General features: G+C 34.5%; 2 protein-coding genes across 2 annotated transcripts; one reads left to right on the forward strand and one right to left on the reverse strand.

The window, feature by feature from the left end:
• The first annotated feature begins 1,785 nt into the window (after nucleotides 1-1,785).
• Nucleotides 1,786-12,748, forward strand: LOC123658438 (cAMP and cAMP-inhibited cGMP 3',5'-cyclic phosphodiesterase 10A-like). The gene is made up of 15 exons (XM_045593861.1): nucleotides 1,786-2,113; nucleotides 2,750-2,848; nucleotides 3,316-3,518; nucleotides 4,130-4,303; nucleotides 4,539-4,687; nucleotides 5,699-5,868; nucleotides 6,333-6,466; nucleotides 8,303-8,421; nucleotides 8,576-8,813; nucleotides 9,440-9,595; nucleotides 10,156-10,257; nucleotides 10,917-10,994; nucleotides 11,277-11,375; nucleotides 11,844-12,013; nucleotides 12,574-12,748. Exons 1-15 carry the CDS (start codon nucleotides 1,786-1,788, stop codon nucleotides 12,686-12,688), a joined length of 2,334 nt encoding a protein of 777 aa, XP_045449817.1. The 3' UTR covers nucleotides 12,689-12,748.
• A 447-nt stretch (nucleotides 12,749-13,195) lies between these two features.
• On the reverse strand, nucleotides 13,196-18,381 carry LOC123658189 (sorting nexin-12). The gene is made up of 4 exons (XM_045593631.1): nucleotides 18,142-18,381; nucleotides 17,881-17,976; nucleotides 17,535-17,637; nucleotides 13,196-15,536 (listed from the first exon to the last, which is right to left on the reverse strand). Exons 1-4 carry the CDS (start codon nucleotides 18,310-18,312, stop codon nucleotides 15,409-15,411), a joined length of 498 nt encoding a protein of 165 aa, XP_045449587.1. The 5' UTR covers nucleotides 18,313-18,381; the 3' UTR covers nucleotides 13,196-15,408.
• Between the last annotated feature and the right edge of the window lie 346 nt (nucleotides 18,382-18,727).

Below are 18,727 nucleotides of genomic sequence, written 5' to 3' on the forward strand. Positions count from 1 at the left end.
CAGAAGTCAGAACTTTGTCTACTCTCGATTTATGTAATATTAAAAATGAAATAATCAGTGTCTCCTGTTACGTAATTCTCATTAGAATATAATAATGGTGTCTGTAGTGAATTGGTGGTATAGATAATAAATAAAAATACAATTTCTGTAAAAGTTTTTTTATTTTTGCACTTTTTCAATTAATTACTCAAAGGGTGCCAAAGTAGCCCCATTAGTATGGCCGTTGATTATCCACCCCTCCTTAACAAATGAAAATATTTCCTAAAAAATATAGATAAATATTTTTAGAACCGTAATAGGTAGACTTATAAAATTAAATATCGAATTATTGACTAAACATTAATTATTTAAAAATGAAAATAACCTTAGTTTTTTTTTTCATATCTAAAATTGTTTGAGTTATCGGTTTTTTTATACAACTTGGGTGGCAAAGATAGGTGATATGGTGGATGGCTGGTGATAAGCAACCGTACGCTATGACACCTGCAATACTAATTTCAAATCTACCATCAACCCTCCCGAGAAGTTATGACAACCTTAGCACTGATATAATACAACGTAAAAGATGTATTATTTAGCTGTGATCTTCTGTTAGGTTGAATCCTAGCTTCAAGAAAAGAAGCTCTAGCCAGGTACTCCAGATTATGTGAAAGATATTTTCTGTTTAATATGACAACACTAGCTAGCGACTAGCCCGTTGGCGCATTTTGGAGTGGTCCTGCTTTCTGCTCCGGGGGTTGTGAGCTCGATACCCGCCTAAGTCTGGGTGTAGTGTTTCTATTTATTTACATATTAATTATTTCTATGTATATTTATCACAAAAATATATTTAGCTACAACAGTCGGTTGTTACCCTATAACACAAGCATTAAGTTGCTTACCGTAAGGACAGACAATCGTTTGTGAAGGTTATAAGATTTTTATTTGTTTATACTTATTAATTATTGAAGAAAGATTAGAGATTTATCCACCACGCTGTTCCACTGCGGGTTGGCGGATATGTTCCCTACTATAATTAACGATCGCTATCAAGTATTTATGATAACAACCGGGACTGGCGGCTTAACATGCTCTGCGAGTCACGGTGGGGTAGCCCACAAGGACAGTCATCCAAAGCGTAAAGAAATATTTGTATACATTACTAATATCCATTCCGAGCGGAAATCGAACCCGCAAGTTCGGAAGTTTTAGGAGACTACCCGCACCACTACACCAGAGCGGTTGTTCCCTTTCCTACATGGAGAAAGAGGCATGTAGCGACATCTATCTCGCGACATACAAACTAGAGAAAAACTGGCGTATCCTACATCGCGCTATCAAAGTTATCAGAGTGATTGAGTATATTATACAAGAATCCGACAACAACCGTTGGGGCAGTAGCCCGCTAGACACAACACCCGTCTGGTTGGAGGATCCTCCCTTTTCGATGGGGGACGAGGAACTCCACACCATGTTCCTCAGGCACCCCCAAAGGCCCAGCACCGGGATGTTATAGGCTAAATCGATTTGTATTAATTATTGTCTACTTTCAAACTTTAGAGAAGTGTTATTGTTATAAATTTACTTTCTGTATCTGTTATAAGTACAAAATGTATGTGTAGCTATTGTTTTCAATGAATCGACATACCTAGTTACAAAATATGTACCTACTATAAAAATAAAATCGAGTCGGTCATCAATTTTATAAAACGAATATATCTTTGACAGAAACACGTCAAAATTGACTTCACCATAATATTTTCGGTTGTTGGTTTTACGACTATCTTAAAGCGAACCACATGAATCATGACTGATCCAGTACCTCGCAGTGCTAAATCAGTCAAAAGTAGACTCGATACGATTCATCAATCAGATGATTTCGGCAAGAAAACTACCAATGTTTCAAAAGTGCAGTCCCACTTTCTAGTTCCATCAGATAAACTTGACAAAGTTACGAGGCGCGTGATAGCACCATATGCTCAAATCGAGAGAAAAGGTCTGAAAGAAGACGAGGCCAAAGAAGGGACGTATTTGGATATTAACAGATTTAATGTCTTCTTAGAAGATACAGTTGATCTCGACTCTTTACTTTATGAAACTGCAAATGTTTTGAAGGCGGTTACAAATAGTTCTGGTAAAGTGGAATAATTTTATATAATTATTGTATGTATAATGTTATTATTTATTTAGTATATAGATATATAAGGTATTAGTGTATATATAATTTTATATAGTTATTGTATTAGTATAGATGAAACATCACTCACAATTTATGGCTTCAACATTCTTCAAAAGTTATCTAACCACCTAAAAACATAGACAAATGCAGACCCAATTCTCATAATGAGCAATGAGAGGCTATGAGATCTGATAAATTCTCATAATTTAATCAGTATTTGTCTTTTATGAATTTCATAAGATATTTTCCGTAGATATCATATATATTATAAAGCTGAAGAGTTTGTTTGTTTGTTTTTTGAACGCGCTAATCTCAGGAACTGCTGGTTCAATTTGAAAAATTATTTCAGTGTTACATAGCCCATTTATCGAGGAAGACTATAGGCTATATATTATCAAGTTAAAACCAATAGGAGTGGAGCACTAATGAATAATGTTTAAAAATCGTTTTTTTTTTTTTTTTGTTTTGTGAGTTTCTGCTGCGGAGGCTGCGTAACCAGTTAAAGTTTCGCAAAAATTATGTATAATAGAATTATTCCTATTCTACACGGATGAAGTCAAAGCTAGCTTCCAATATATTTAACTGTTCTAGGTGTATTCGTGTATATAGTGAACAACATAAATAATGAGATTGTACTAATGACGCAAAATACCAAGAATCCTGAACGTCATGAGGTTAACATTCCCATTGGTAAAGATACTTCACTGTGAAATATATTTATAACTATAGCTATTGTAAATGTAATTTTTAAACCAAACGTTACTATATACAACTCAACACTTTAAGAATATTAATTTAAAGAAGATGTATAACTTATTCGGAATGTCGCGTATAAAAATCTGTGCTGGTAATACCGATGTTGTTACTTAATTAGTTTAAAAATTAGTAACAAACTTCACCGCTGAAAGGAAGTGTTATGAGGAAACCAATAAGCTTAACCCTGCTACGAGTAATATTATAAAGCTGAAAAGTTTCTTTGTTTAAGCGCGCGAATCTCAGGAACTACTTTTTCGAATCGAAAGTCTTTTTGTGTTTGATAGTCCACTTACCAAGGAAGGCCATTGGCTATTTTTCCACAAATTAACGCGGGTGAAACCGAAGGGCACAGCTAGTTTAATAATAATTAAATGTTTTTTTTTTCTGTCTCTTTAATAAAGAGGAAGGTAAAGTAGCGGCCGCTCATGTAGCAGCAACAAAGGAGTACCTGTTGATTGAGGACGTACAACACGATAGCCGGTTTGCTGAAGGTCTCAAGTGGGTAGACGCGAAAGTAGCACTCTGTATGCCGGTTGTTAAACCAGATGGTGATTGCTACGCCGTACTCGAACTATATCGATCTAACGCCGAACCATATGATCACGTATGTTATGACAATAATATAAAATGTATTAGTTTATTTCGCCGAAGTATACAGTAAGATAAATAATTGATATCCATAATTACCCTAATCCAAGTAGTGAAATTTGAAATATAATTATTCAAATGGATAAATCAAAGATTATTTTATTTTTTGATTATATCTTACCTTAGTTGTAGAGAAAGCGTTCTAATAAATAAATTACATTATAAAACATGACAAACCCGTCTACAACTATTATGTGTAGGATGTCAAATAATGAATCTCATATGGATTTCTATGGGACGTTGCTTTAATGGTCCGACGTACCTATCAAACTTTTTCGTGCCCACTAATATTATATATCACTATGACACCTAATAATTACATTATGCAGCGAATGTCGTGGTATCGTCTTTAGAATATAGTGTACACTGGTAACATACTGTTAAGTGGTATGCTGGAAAAACAAACAATGACGCAGAACATAGGAAACTTCTTTTTAATCATTTTCTGTAGTGATATTTCTCGTAAGTGCAAATCAACGCTGCAATAGTTATCGCAACTACTGATATTTTCAACCACATGACACCTCATTATTACATTATGTAATAAAAGTCTTATATAATCTTTAGAACATAGTGTACACTGTGGTTAGTGTGGCGTGCTGGGCAGGCGCGGCAGTACATCAAGCACAAGCTCGTGTTACTTTGCAACGTTCTGCTCACCTCAACCAGGAGTTACGTGCTTTACTGCAGAATTACTTTTGCGACCTCGCTTCTATTGACACCATGCTGACTGACATGTTGGTGAGTTTTATTTATTTTCATTATAAATATTATTTATTTTCATTATACATAAATATTATTGATTTGGTTGATACCATTTTTATTCTAAAACTGGTGTTTGTCATGTGGTCCCTTTTGTCCTTAATTTGAGCGTGATGTGACAAGTAGTTTCTAAGCTATTTCTAACTAGGTAGGGCATATCAGGAAATACCGCGACAGACAATCTAACTATATTTTTAAAAAAAGTAAATATTAGGCGGTGGTGAAATCTTTCGTTGGTGCTATGAGGAGCAGTTTCTTCATAATAGACAGAGATGGCGTTGGGGATAATCTTCAAGCTGACATGTGGGATGATGGATGGGGCTCCGAAAAATCAACGATACCAAAGAAAAAAATAAAAATTAAGTAAGTATGTAACTGAAACTACTATAAAAATATAATTTTGTATAAAGAGGAATGTTTTATACGTAGGAAAGTAAATCAGTTATCATCTCTGCTGAAAGTTCCAGACAGATCCAAATAAAAAACGATGGTTGATGGAAAGTTATTGTGAACTATTGTGTGTTTGAAACAGGGATTCCAAATACTTTATTCAAATTTCATACGTTAAAATACAATTTTATTGGGCATTATTCGATCCAGATAGATCTATCAGGATCCCCAATGGAACTTAACATTTTGCATCGGAGTTTTTCCACAGAGCAGTGTATTTTATGAAACAGAACCGATTAGAAATAGTCTGCAGCATTCTATTAAATTCCTCTTCTCAATTTTTTTTCGTATGAAATATTCTACTAATGGTAACAATAGCCTTACATGAGCTGTATTACACCGCGTTGGCGCAACGGTTACGGCTATGGATTGTACCTGTTGCGCTGGCGGTTGCGGGTTCGATCCCCGCACATGACAAACATTTGTATTGGCCATACAGATGTTTGCCGTGGTCTGGGTGTTTGTGCAGTCCTTGTGGGTCTCCCCACCGTGCCTCGGAGAGCACGTTAAGCCGTCGGTCCCGGTTGTTATCATGTACACCTGATAGCGATCGTTACTCATAGTAGGGAATATATCCGCCAACCCGCATTGGAGCAGCGTGGTGGATTAAACTTTGATCCTTCTCCTACATGGGGAAAGAGGCCTATGCCCAGTAGTGGGATATTACAGGCTGAAGCGAGCTGTATTAATCTGGTGTGAAATGATTTTCCAAAAAAAAAAGATATGTAGTACGACACCTGATAGCGATCGTTACAAGTAGAAGGGAATATACCCGTCAACCCGCATTGGAGCAGCGTGGTGGATTAAGCTTTGATCCTTCTCCTACACGGGGAAAGAGGCCTATCCCCAGCAGTGGGAAATTACTGGCTGAAGCATGTAATACCACTTTTCTTGAAATATTCATTCTTAATATTTCAAACCTAGCTTGAGTCAAGAGCAGACACCAGCGGCTCTGGTAGCTAAAACTGGAGAGCCGCTTAACGTAAGGGATGCGTACAAAGATCCAAGATTCTCAAAAGAAATTGACCCAACCACAGGCACCGTTGTTAGATCATGTTTAGTATCACCGATTATAGACAAAAAGGGGGTCATAGGTTAGTCACATATTACGTAGATATTAATCATAAAAATAAAACGCACTTCTTGCTTAATATTTTTGCACTTTTTTCCTACAACTCACACATAAAATAAGCAGTTGGCACAAATATATGTATTACCTTAATCTTTTTTTTTTAAACTTGTTTGTTATTAGTAAATAATTTATGTAGTGGCGAAATAAAATATCATGAAGGAAACTGGTACATATTTTTGGGGAAAATAGGATATGGTAGACATCGCATGAGCAAGTTTATTCATTTCGTTTGTTCATTACTTGATGGAAGAGAGGAATCATTGTAGTTTTTGGACTTTTATAAGATATTACTGTATATAACGTGCGGTCATATCTTCTCAAAATCCTTCAAAAAGTCCTTTTGATTGAGTAGGCATATTGTAGATACTAGGTCATCGAAATGACTTTACATATTATGAATAATAACACTGGTTACCCTTTTCGTAGGTGTTGTTCAACTTACGAACAAAATAAATGCTCAGCCGTTCGATTCAGAAGATGAAGTGATATTTCAAGTGTTTATCAACTACTGCTCACTCATTGTGCACTTCTACAACATGCAACAGAGCAAAATATATCATGTAATTTATGCAATATAAAATTAGGGGAACACCGGGCAAGATGGGGTAGTTAAGGTTTAAAGCTCCAGAAATCGTAGGGGTTCATGGTTTCATAATCATATTTATTCTTATCAGGCTTGTAGTTATCAATCTTAGATATTAAATTGAAATAAGGAACACAGCACCACAGAATTGTTAATAATATAACAAAATGTAAAATATGACATATCACCCCATCATGCCCGATAGGTCGGGTAAGATGGGGTGGGCCTAATGGGCAAGATGGGGTATAGCCATTCTCTCGACTATTCAGGAGTGCAGAACTCGCAAATGAATGTTGCTTCGGCATCATTATAATCCACTCCTCCGCAGCCATAATGTAACCATTTACCACAAGAAGAATAAGCAATCCAACCTTTCTTGGAGTCGAAACATAACCCTGTAGAATGTAAGCGTGGAGTGTTTTCGGTTTCAACATCACTCTTTTCAGAAGACGACTGTCTAATACGTTTTTTTGGATTATATTTCTTTGTGGCTTTAGTCTTGATATTTCAAGTTTTGTTACTCAGGTTTTGTTACTCTTCCTTTTTCTGTTTTCGCTCCTTTTTTCTCTGTCTGATTTCCTTGTTTTGCTTTTTTAACTTTTCTGTCGCATTTTTTTTTTAAATAAATTCTTTTAACTTAACTCTTAACAACTTCTGTTTATAGGGTGAAGAGGTTATGATAGTAGTTTTACCGCGTTTTTTGTCACTTTTAATGTATTCTTGGTCACTGGAAGAGGCAATAGTTGCTTTGGGCTGGCTAATGCACTAAATTAGGCCAATAAGAAAATCTAGGGGAAGGACTCAAATTTAAATATGTGTTAATTTCAGTTGTACTAGTTGTCACAACTGTTGAAGTAGCAGAATCTGTAACAACAACTGCAGTGCTCGTTGCTGTTGTTGTAAGAGGTGCTGCCACAGTATCTACAGTTAAAAAAAACCGACTTCTATGTCTAATAAATAATCCATCAAGCCCATCCTCTTCTTCTTCTTTTTGCGAGAATACTGGTACCCAAAGGTACCTTTACATTCTTTTTTGGCCTTTTTTACCTTTCATTCCAATGTAGTTTGTGGGACTAAGAAAACTTTTGCAGCCAACATAATATATCCCATTTCTCGCTTCAAAACAACTTCTATTGCCTTATTCAGTGCTTCCCTTGACCGTTTTCCTCTTCCTGAGTTTCTTTTATAAACATATATGACTTTTTTTAAATATAAACCATCCTAAAACAATATATAAAAAAATATAAATAATCAAAATCGTGTCAGGCAAGATGGGGTATCAGATACCCCATCTTGCCCGTCGATTCGTTTCAACATTAATATTCAAACAAAAAAAAAAATGAATAATGTTTCATAACAAAACAAGTTATTACCTGTTACTGCAATATACTGTAAATAGGATTAACCGAGGTGCCACTTAAAATTCACTAAATACAAGTTTCATGTACTACGAAACGTATATATAAGAAATTTTAATACGAACAAACGAAATCTACTTTTCGACGATAACTAAAATAAATGAATAGCCACCGTGTTAGTACTCGTGTGACTAAGAGCTGTCGTGGCGGCCAGTAGCGAGATGGCAGAGCGAATGAGATTGATCAATTTAAATCACCTGAAAAGCCTGATGCCCCGTCTTGCCCACCACCCCGTCTTGCCCGGTGTTCCCCTAACCAATTCCTATTTATACTCAGTAGCGGTTAGGGATAGAAAATTATATTTTTTTTGAGTTTAGAACCGTAGCAAAATTTAGTAAAAATAGTTGTATAGTAAAATAAAATAAAAAACATCCTAACATTATGAAGTTTTTCAGGAAAACTTAAACAAAGTACTCAGTGAACTGATGAAGTTGCATCTTTCACCGTGTCGACATGACATGGATGAAATAATAGAAACAAATGCAATGATGATACCACCAAATAATTTTAGAAGGTTTTTATTGTAATCGTACACATACTATTTTTTTATTGGTTCATTGAAAAAAGTTACCTAGCTTTAGCTATAATAATAGTTTGCAATTACTCTATATACTCTATGATTGTCTACATTTAGATTTATTCAATACTAGTTATTTTATTTTCAACAGCTATGACTACCACATAAGCGAAGGCAGCAAGGAAGACATGCCAGGGCTTGTTTGTTACATGTATATCGAAGCATTTGCCGATGTACACTTCGAGAGACATATTTTAGCGGATTTTGCGTTGACGATACTGCAGTGTTACAGAGATAATCCGTATCATAATGCAGAACACGCCTTCTGTTTCACACATACCATGTATCTAATATTGATCAACAATAGTGGATATTTTGACTTCGTCGAGGTGAGAAATAGACAAAACAAACAAAACTCTCTTGACTTCGAAATAATAGGTATACTTAAAAGATAGATATGAACATCTCTGTTTTCTCCTTTTTTATAAGTCAAATATTATTCTCCTTAGTATTTCCACATGCGGAAAATATGTGACACGCTTTGATAACAGAATCCAAATAGTATGTTTAAAGAGCTGTGGGCTTTGAAATATTTTGTAGGAATGTTTTAAGTACTTTAAAATCAAAATCAAAAACAGCTTTATTCAAATAGACACCAAGAGCACTTACGAATCGTCATTTTACAAATTAAAACTAAAAATAAATTATTATTTTTGTAAAAGTAAAGCTACCACCGATTCGGAATGTAGATTCTGCAGAGAAGAATCGGCAAGAAACTCCGAAGTTACTCTTTTGAAAAATAATATATAAACTACCGTTTTAGCTTTACGATTAGGATTGCAGTTTGTCAATATGCGCTATATTCAATTTGATGCGGATTATTGCTGACTACAAAACATTGTTTAAAACGATGAATACATACATACGTTTACTGTAGACATAAATATCAACATAAATTACCAAACACAATTTGGACTTAAATATATTTTTAAATTCAAAAAGTATTTAATTGCAGACAGCAGCACTAATGCTAGCAGGACTTTGTCACGACCTCGACCATCCTGGATACAACAATAACTTCCTATCCCTCTGCAAACATCCTCTCGCCCAAATGTACAAATCTTCCATTTTGGAATATCATCACTATTTTCTCGCTAAAAAGGTCATTGAGGTAAAAATCCTTATCCAAACTTAAAAGTAGTAGTAGTAAGTAGAAATATTTAAAACCGTTCTTGTAATTTTATTTTTTTGTTCAATCCAATTTAAAATACCATATTTCAGTTGGCAAAATCTTTTTAACTAGAAAATAGGGTATTTATGCTGTGAGGCTACGGTAGTAATATAGCCATCCCCTCTCTTCCCGTGGCTGTCGTAAGAGGCGACTAAGGGATAATACAGTTCCACTACCACACTGGAACTTAAAAAGCCGACCGATGGCGGGATAACCATCCAACTGCTGGTTTTGAAATACACAGTCCGAGCCCTGTGGTTACCAACTCGCCTGTTCAGCGTGGTAACTATGGGCAATACACATGAGTTTGCGCCATTTTTTGGCGCGAACTTGTGGAGACATATGTCCAGCAGTGGACTGCGATAGGCTGAAATGATGATGATGATGATGAATGATATATTTATGCTTATTGACGTGCATGTTATAATGGACATCAAATAAGCAGACTTAAAACTGCCTAATGGTCATGAAAGTTTCAAAAATTATATCAAATATTCTAGGATAAGAACTTATTGGGTATGCTGTCGACAGCTGACCGAGACCGCATCTTGCAAGAGATTAAATACAATATTCTGTGCACAGACCTTGCTGTTTACTTTCAAGTAATGTACAGAGAACAATATTAGATTTCCATCTATCCATTCATTCTAAGTAGTTATTTTTCTGTTAGCACCCATATTTCTTGAAAAAAAGTAACATGAATGACAGAAAAAATAAGGACGTCTACCATATCATAAGCAATCAATCGTTGTTTTCACAACGCCGTCTAAAAGGTTGACTAACTACAAACAAAAGAAGAAGTCTTAAAAACATTTTTGTGAAAATAAAAGCCTAGAATTGTATTTAGTACTCGTAAATAAATAATGACGACGCGTTGGCGCAACGGTCACAGCACTGGTTTGTGGTTGTTGCGTTGGCGGTTTGCGGGTTCGATCCCCGCACATGATAAACATTTGTATTGGCCATACAGATGTTTGCCGTGGTCTAGGTGTTTGTGCAGTCCCTGTGGGTATCCCTATCATGCCTCGGAGAGCACGTTAAGCGGTTGGTCCCGGTTGTTATCATGTACGCCTGATAGCGATCGTTATTCATAGTAGGGAATATATCCGCCAACCCGCATTGGAGCAGCGTGGTGGATTAAACTCTGATCCTTGTCCTACATGGGGAAAGAGGCCTATTATAGGCCCAGCAGTGGGATATTACAGGATGAAGCGTAAATAAATAAAAATATTTTAAACTTTAAGCTTAACCGACTTTCAAGGTACGAGCTCAACTGACACCGTTGTTGGCTGAATGTTCGTTTGACTGGGCTGATATTTCTCATAGGAAATTGTTAAAGGTACAATACATTAATAAATCATAACGTAGAATTATAGACTATTTTTTATGACATTTTCCATAATTCAATAAAAAAAAACGAGTCAACGGAAACGCCAATGTTTGGATTACTTTCAACATGTACGACAGTAACAAGTAAATGTAATGGCAAACACAGTTTAATGGCGTTGCTTTTTAACTTGTGATATGTCAAGATTTTAATTTTATTCCATTCCATGTCCGTGAAGTTTGCTCATTTTTCCTAAAGCCGCATACACACTAGCAATTATTATATTGATCACAGGGTATATTGATGACGACCAGTGATTTATCTGGATCCTGTAAGCCATTTGGTGTGTCGAAAGGTATAGCTGAATGTGTTTATGAAGAATTTTATAATCAGGTATATTGTTCACATATTGTTATTTTTGGCTAAACCTAAACTGATTAAAAACTTACATTAATATTTACTTATACCTAGTGTCTCAAAAATGGTCAACCTGATAGTAAGCGGCTACCGTAGTACCGGTAACCGGCTACCAAGTTACACAAGGACATTGCTTGCATTACCGACCTTACACCCGCTTTCAATACAGCGTATCCTCAAGATGCTCTGGTTATAGACCAGTACCTATAATTTGCCTGTGGTCTTCTATAAGGTTGAAATTCATCCCCCAGTTAGCCTGCTCCGGATCTTGAGCGAGATATATCCTATGAACCTTAAGGTCATTTTAAAAGTTATTATTAATAGTCGCAATGATCTTACGGCAACCATACCAATATTTTTAATTTGCCCGCTTATTGTTATTTTCGCTTTCACGTGTCAAATTATAAAAACTTTTATGAGTTAACCTTTGCAAATATTGTACAGGGTGATCAAGAGCGCGAGATGGGCTACACTCCCCTCAGTATGATGGACAGGCGACGAAGCGCCAACCAGCCCGCGGAGCAGATACAGTTTTTATCTGTCGTAGTGTTGCCATGTTTATTGTTATTGCAAAACATATTTCCTAATACGAGCCCGCTTACTGATAATTGCAGGTTTGAGTTATATACTTTTAAATATTAGTAATAATTTATTAGTAATAATTATTAGTCTGCTGTGTGGTTACGGCATTAAATAATATAGCCAACCCCTCTCTTCCCAAGAGTGTCGTAAGAGGCGACTAAGGGATGACACAGTTCCACTATCATCTTGGAACTCAAAAAGCCTTAGAAGAACTTGTGGAGGAACTTATTAAGAACTTGTGGAGGCCTATGTCCAGCAGTGGATTGCGATAGGCTGAAATGAAAATGGAAATTATTAGTTGTTTTAATAGACGCCAAATTTTAAGAGATGTAAGCCTATTTTGTATGTGATTTCTGAACTGTTTTACTTAACACATTCTGATAGTTACACTATTTTAAATCTTATTGTTAGTATTTAAGTTAGGTATATTTTAAAGATATTCAATAACTTTTGCTATAATAAAAACTCTTGAAGTAGCTGCTAAAGCCCTTTTCAATCGTCACTAGACTAATTAAAATTGAGTTCGTTTTAATAAACTAATTATACTTATTGTTAAGCTGCTAGTTTGCAATTTATAATGATTTACTTCTAGAAAAACCCAAGAAGCGTGGCATGAGGAAATAGAAATACGCGGACAGAAGTTGTGGAGACAAGACGACTCTGTACCAAATACGAGAAGTCGCGTGGTGTTAAAGACTGCCGATTAAATATTGTATTTAAATAATTAAACTACTTTTTGAAAATTACATTAATATTGGTAATTTTTATTTGCTTTTTACTTATTTTTCTATTACTTCCTATTCTATCCTGCTTACAATTTTAAAGCAGCGCCATCTATGAGATTTTTCTGTAGATATGAAATGTAAAGAAGAAACGGGTAAATGAATGTTATTTTAAAAGGTATAATCGTAGGTATTTTTGGCCCTGTATAGCGTTCACGCAGACGACGTCGCGGGCAGCAGCTAGTAATAAAATAAATGTGTTATGTAGTACAAATGGCATGAACAACTAAGCCCCCGTGGATGTTGTGAAACAACAAAAAGAAATCTTGCCGTTTTTAGCTAGATAATTATTACTAATCAAATCATACGTATTTGTCATAACTGAAAATAGAATAATCAATCAAATAGTTCTTGTGTGATTACTATACTTAAATTCTATTGTTCTTGTCTTCATGTGGCGATATTATGGTCTTGTGTATAAAATTAAAAAGCTTTTTTCAATTATTATTATTAAGGAATATTTATTACTTGCATAGTGATATTTTAACACCGGCCCGAGTCCTCAGTTTACCGATTTATAAACTCTGCACATCGTGACAATAACTTCATTCCGGCTTTATACAAAATAAAACTAAAACTAATTTACATCTATATATTTCATTACATATTTCTCGAACTCGTCTGTGTCTCTACACATTTGCCTCCTTATCGATGGCAACATTGTTAACAACGATACAGATGATAAAAACATAGATAATGTAAAAAAAAATTAAACTACCATTAAAAAAAATACAATGAAATTCAAGCAGACAAAATCATGATACGTTAAAAAGAACGAGCGTAATGTCACCATTTATAATGCTAATGTGAAGCACCTTATTCTATCGATTGAATAATAATAATACACAATAAATACGTTTGATTTCAAAAACTTACATAGATTAAAACAATGAGATTTATAAAGCATATTTTCGCGGGCAATCGCGAAATTTTATCATCGATATCTTTGACTTTTACTTCATAAGTATCAGCAACGAAATAGTTGAAAAATGGCAAATTTTTTATAATGATTATAAATACGAATAAACAATTATAACAATTTAATAATATTGCTTAATTTAAAACAATAACTTTTAACACAATGTACTACAAGTTTTCTCTGTGTATTTCTGTCCATTTTATAATTGTTCTATCTGTGGAATGAAGTGCTTGAATGTATTGCGAATTGTAGTTTTTATTCAAAAATATTACTTTTTTTCATATCTGTTACTATTTTCCAATTCATTTAACAATTTAAACTCCAAAACGATTTATCTATAGATTCGTACTCGCCAAATAGTAAGTTTTTATTTTATAGCATTATTTTTAATCTGCGTCGTCGATAATATTTGTCTATGATACAACCGCGTGATTTTGACATAAGTACGTATACACTATTTGCATAACCGCTGAACGAAAACTAATTTGACCGTTAAAAACCGCTTTAATTTGCGACTAGGAACCGAATTATACATGAGAGTCACTGTTTTTACATTTATGGACGTCAATCCACTGGCAAATAGCTTAACAGTACTGGATACTTATTTAAAAAACACGATACAGAAATGTATCATCTGACCGATTTTTCTAACAATCAAATTCACGTTTTTCGCAATGCGGCTTACCTTACAATGTATACGCGCTCTTAAGCCTTGTCTCTATATCCGAAAAACGATTACGACTTACGATAATTTCGAAAATGAAGGGATCGTAAGCATAATTTGTTTTTGAATATAGGATCGGGGATTTGGGCCGGTTTCACCGGTTATGGACAATTTATTCTGTAAATAAGTTACGAACAGACTTTATCAGGAGGTGGAATAGGCCATTAAGGCCTGTTTTTCCTCAATAAACTACAACTGTATTTATGTGGACGTGGGTGTGTTTATAAATGATTCCCACATTTTTATATTGGATACCGTCATTTATTACCGGCTATCCAAGATCGGCGAAACATGCCCTCAGACTTACACGTGTCGTCAACAGCCTAAACATTTTAAAATCGTTATCAATACAAATTAATTAACTAAGGGGTCAGCCATTAATCAAGCGAGGTTCGAAAGTATTCGGAAAAAAATCACGAAGTATGTGATACTTCGTGATTTTTTAGACTGTAATGAGATATCACGGACCTGGCGACTTATAGTACAGGTATTTTATACCTTTTTGGGCACCAGTCCTACACTAATCGAGTTATTAAATTTCGTATTATAGTTATATCTTTAATAAGCTAAGGTTCATTGTATCAACAAGATTTTTATGGAAAAAATAAATCGTTATATTTATATATTACATTTATTTTTCATTGAACGCGCATATTCTTAAGTTTAAAAATAACCTTGCAACTTTGATGTTTGCCTAGAAATTTGTATCAAGATACGTAACTATCCAAAATTTAGTCAGATTATACCTGTATTTAATGATAATATACTGAAAATTTTAATATACTACAAAAAAAAAATACACGTGATCTTTGGGTATGGAGGATAGTCTATTAGAAAAGTCTAAAACCTTACCACATATCACCAGGGGGTAGGGAGGGGGGGGGGGAGGCAGAGGGATTATAAGTTATGTAAAAAGCATCGCGTGATTAATGGACGACCTCTTAACAGCAATTACTTTACAGATGGCGAGGGATAATCGTCTTAGAGTTGAAAGTGAGCCGGTTATGTGTTTCGTATCTTGCCGGGGACGTAGTTCTTATCGATGGTTGGTTCCTGTAGGAACATGTGGAGACACCTTTCGTTCTGAGCTAGAGGGTGGCCGGCGATCTTGTTGATGAATACTTCGAGACCTGGAAATGTAATAACGTTTGATATTATTTTACTAATAACCGCTCTGGTGTAGAGGTGTTTAAGCGCCTAAAAGCCGGCAGTTTTCAAGTTCAAATCTCGCCCGGGATGATTCTTTGTATTTGAACAAATAATATGTTTCCGGTTTGGATGTCAGTTTTTGTGGGTCACCCCAACGTGCTTCAGAGAGCACGTTAAGCTGTCGGTCCTGGTTGTCATCGTATACACCTGACAGCGATCGTTACTCATAGTTAGGAATACATCCCCCAACCTGCATTGGAGCAGCGTGATGGATTAAGTTCTGACCCTTCTCCTACATGGAGAAATAGGCCTATGCTCAGCGGGATGTTACAGGCTGAATCATCGTAATCGTGCCGTAGTTTATTTATAAAAAAACTTAATATAAAAAAAATAATTTATTTATGAGATACATAATAATTTTCTGTTCAACCAAATTCGTAAGCAATAGCTAGTTTTTTTTTTTTGTTTGAAAGTTACTTGTAATTGTTTACAAAAATGAAGATCAATGCCAGTTGTCATTGATATGTATATTTTGAGGTAAATAAACTTCATCGTGTTTGTGATAGTGAATACACTAACATTGTATTTAAGAACAAGATTAAATAATACAAATTAATAACAACACATAACTTGAAATATATAATTAGAGGAAAAGAATTGATTAAAAACGATTACCACATTACAGGTTCAGTAATATTGACCCACTTGTTTTGCATATAAAGACAACGCCCAGCAGAAGATGGCAATAAGCAAGTGTGTGTCTGTGTATATATTAGTGTCTCAGTAATACATAATGAAAATATAAAGTAAAGAAAACAATGTATCTTAGTACTTTATGTTAATATTCTAGCATTGAAACTACTAATTGGTTTATAAATGTGTCATTACATACAAGGTTGATAACTGACTTACATAAAATTGTACTTTAAATAAAAAAAAATTCACAATAAATATATTTTCTAATTAACATATTTTTGAGTATATATATGACGAGCCCGTTGGCGTAGTTTGTAGTGACCCTGCTTTCTGCTGTTGGGGTTGTAGGTTCGATTCCCACCCCAAGTCTTGGTGTAATATATATATATATTATTTATAAGTATGTTTATCGAAAAAAAAATATGTAGCTATACCAGTCGGCTGTTGCCTATAACCTATAACACAAGCATTAAGTTGCTTACTTTAGGAACAGACGACCGTGTGTGTATTGCGTAGATATTTATTATTTACTATATTTTAGAATAACGTATGATAACTTTAAACTAAGGTACGTATGGTAACTTAAAAATAAGGTAAGAAGTAATTTAACTATTTATTATAGTTTTTATTTTCGTCAATTTGCCACAAATTATTACGACAGCATCATGTTAATTAATGTCAAAGTAATTTTATTCAGAGCAGCCTGTACATGTACAGACATTTTGTGCCCGGCAAGTGCAACACTGTAAGATAAATTTGGTTTAAGTTTTTAAATGTAAAATTATGAATAAATAAATTTAGGGTAGGGAAGACTCCGTGGATATAATTTTGTGTGGTTGAGAGACCCAAAGATAATTTAAATTATTGGATACATTTGAAAAGATTATATTAAGATAGACAAATAGAGGAAGACAGATATAAAGATAAATTAATCATAGGAAAATTAAATTTCTTGATTCTTATACGAATTTAATAAATTAATTATGATAATACTTTGTCAAATAGAATAAGGAGATTTAAGATGTAAAAAAATACAAATTAATATTTTTATTTTTCTATATTTTAGATCCTTTAATACTCTCTTTCTGATAAATGTTACCAGATGTATATAATGGTTATAGTATGATAATGTTTTTTTTTTACATTTTACTTATATAGATTATATTATCCTTAAGCCCAAGTGTAACCTAAACCCTAAAATACTTCTCTAAATATTTTCTAATAGGAACATCAAGAGGTAAACAAATGGGTATGTCACATATTGGAATAAAATATATGTTTACCTTTTCTGCGGTCCTCGATGAATTCTTCTTCAAAAATACCATCATCTCCTCGGAAAGGAAGCTGTCTCTTTAAAGCTTTACCCGGTAATGGAGGGACTACAATCTACGAGTAACAAAAAGGTAGTATTTTAAAAACCTCAATATTTATCCCATTTTCAATAACAGTTAAACAATATTGATTTATTATGTAGTTGTTATGGATGTTACAGTGTAAGAAATTCAAATTTTAATATTTAACTAAAAAACTAGATTTACCATTTGCAAAGATAATGAATGAGAATGAATCATCGCAAAACTGTTGTTTGATAACAATTTTCCTCATTATCAGCACAGAATTAGCACTTACTTTACTGTCTCTTTCGAGTTCTGTTCTTAACCATTCAAAGTCACTGTACCGCCGCCGCACACTCGACTCTTTCACTTTAAACACTGGGAGATTGGTCTGGAAACAGGAAATTGAATATATTAGAGCAATTATCGGCAGACGGCTATCTAGGTTCGGTGTAGCGTCCAATACGCCCACAAATATTGAGCCGAGAACGTCGACATTGGCCGTGTTTAATCCAATTATCGTTTTAAGACACGGCTGCATCCTGCAGCCACTTACCCTCATGCGAACTTCATAATCAGTATAGCGTTTTTTCCCGACTCCCATCGTAACTGGATTTACCACGTCGATTTCTAAGAAGTTCGCCGGAGCCGCGTACGCGTCGTCTAGAGTCTGTTTCTTGACATTTAAACGCCTAGTCGCGTCGGCCGTCGTATCCTCAGCCATCATAGCGCTTTTTAAACAAACAATCACAAAGTACTAAAGACGGTTCACTAATCAAAAAGCAAATGAATTTGACATACTGAATGCAACATAATTTGACATTTATTAAAAAAAATGGCCATGTCACGTTCGGTAACTTGAAAATCTACCATAGCTTGTCCCACTAAAATAAGTATCAAAGCTATTTATTTACGATTTGATTTGAATAATTTACAACAATAAGTATTTAGAGTAAGCCCATATTATTAATAAACAGAAACAAGATTATTTTTATGACTATTAAGTATTACAATTGGTATTTAACTGAGGTATGGCACAGCAGGAATTTCTTGCTCAAAATATGGAGCAGCCCGACTGGGGAAGTACCTCGACCTTACAGAAGATCACAGCTAATTAATACTGCTTTCAGGCAGTATTTTGT

Source organism: Melitaea cinxia, chromosome 12 (genome assembly GCF_905220565.1).
Source record: "Melitaea cinxia chromosome 12, ilMelCinx1.1, whole genome shotgun sequence".
NCBI classification, from domain to species: domain Eukaryota; kingdom Metazoa; phylum Arthropoda; class Insecta; order Lepidoptera; family Nymphalidae; genus Melitaea; species Melitaea cinxia.

Coding starts and splice junctions, on each gene's coding strand:
- LOC123658438 (XM_045593861.1), top strand. CDS start 1,786: ATGACTGATCCAGTACCTCGCAGTGCTAAATCAGTCAAAAGTAGACTC. Junction 4,688..5,698: donor AAGAAAAAAATAAAAATTAA/GTAAGTATGTAA, acceptor TTTCAAACCTAG/CTTGAGTCAAGAGCAGACAC. Junction 8,422..8,575: donor CCACCAAATAATTTTAGAAG/GTTTTTATTGTA, acceptor TATTTTCAACAG/CTATGACTACCACATAAGCG.
- LOC123658189 (XM_045593631.1), bottom strand. CDS start 18,312: ATGATGGCTGAGGATACGACGGCCGACGCGACTAGGCGTTTAAATGTC. Junction 17,638..17,880: donor AACTCGAAAGAGACAGTAAA/GTAAGTGCTAAT, acceptor TGTTACTCGTAG/ATTGTAGTCCCTCCATTACC. Junction 15,537..17,534: donor CATCGAGGACCGCAGAAAAG/GTAAACATATAT, acceptor TTACATTTCCAG/GTCTCGAAGTATTCATCAAC.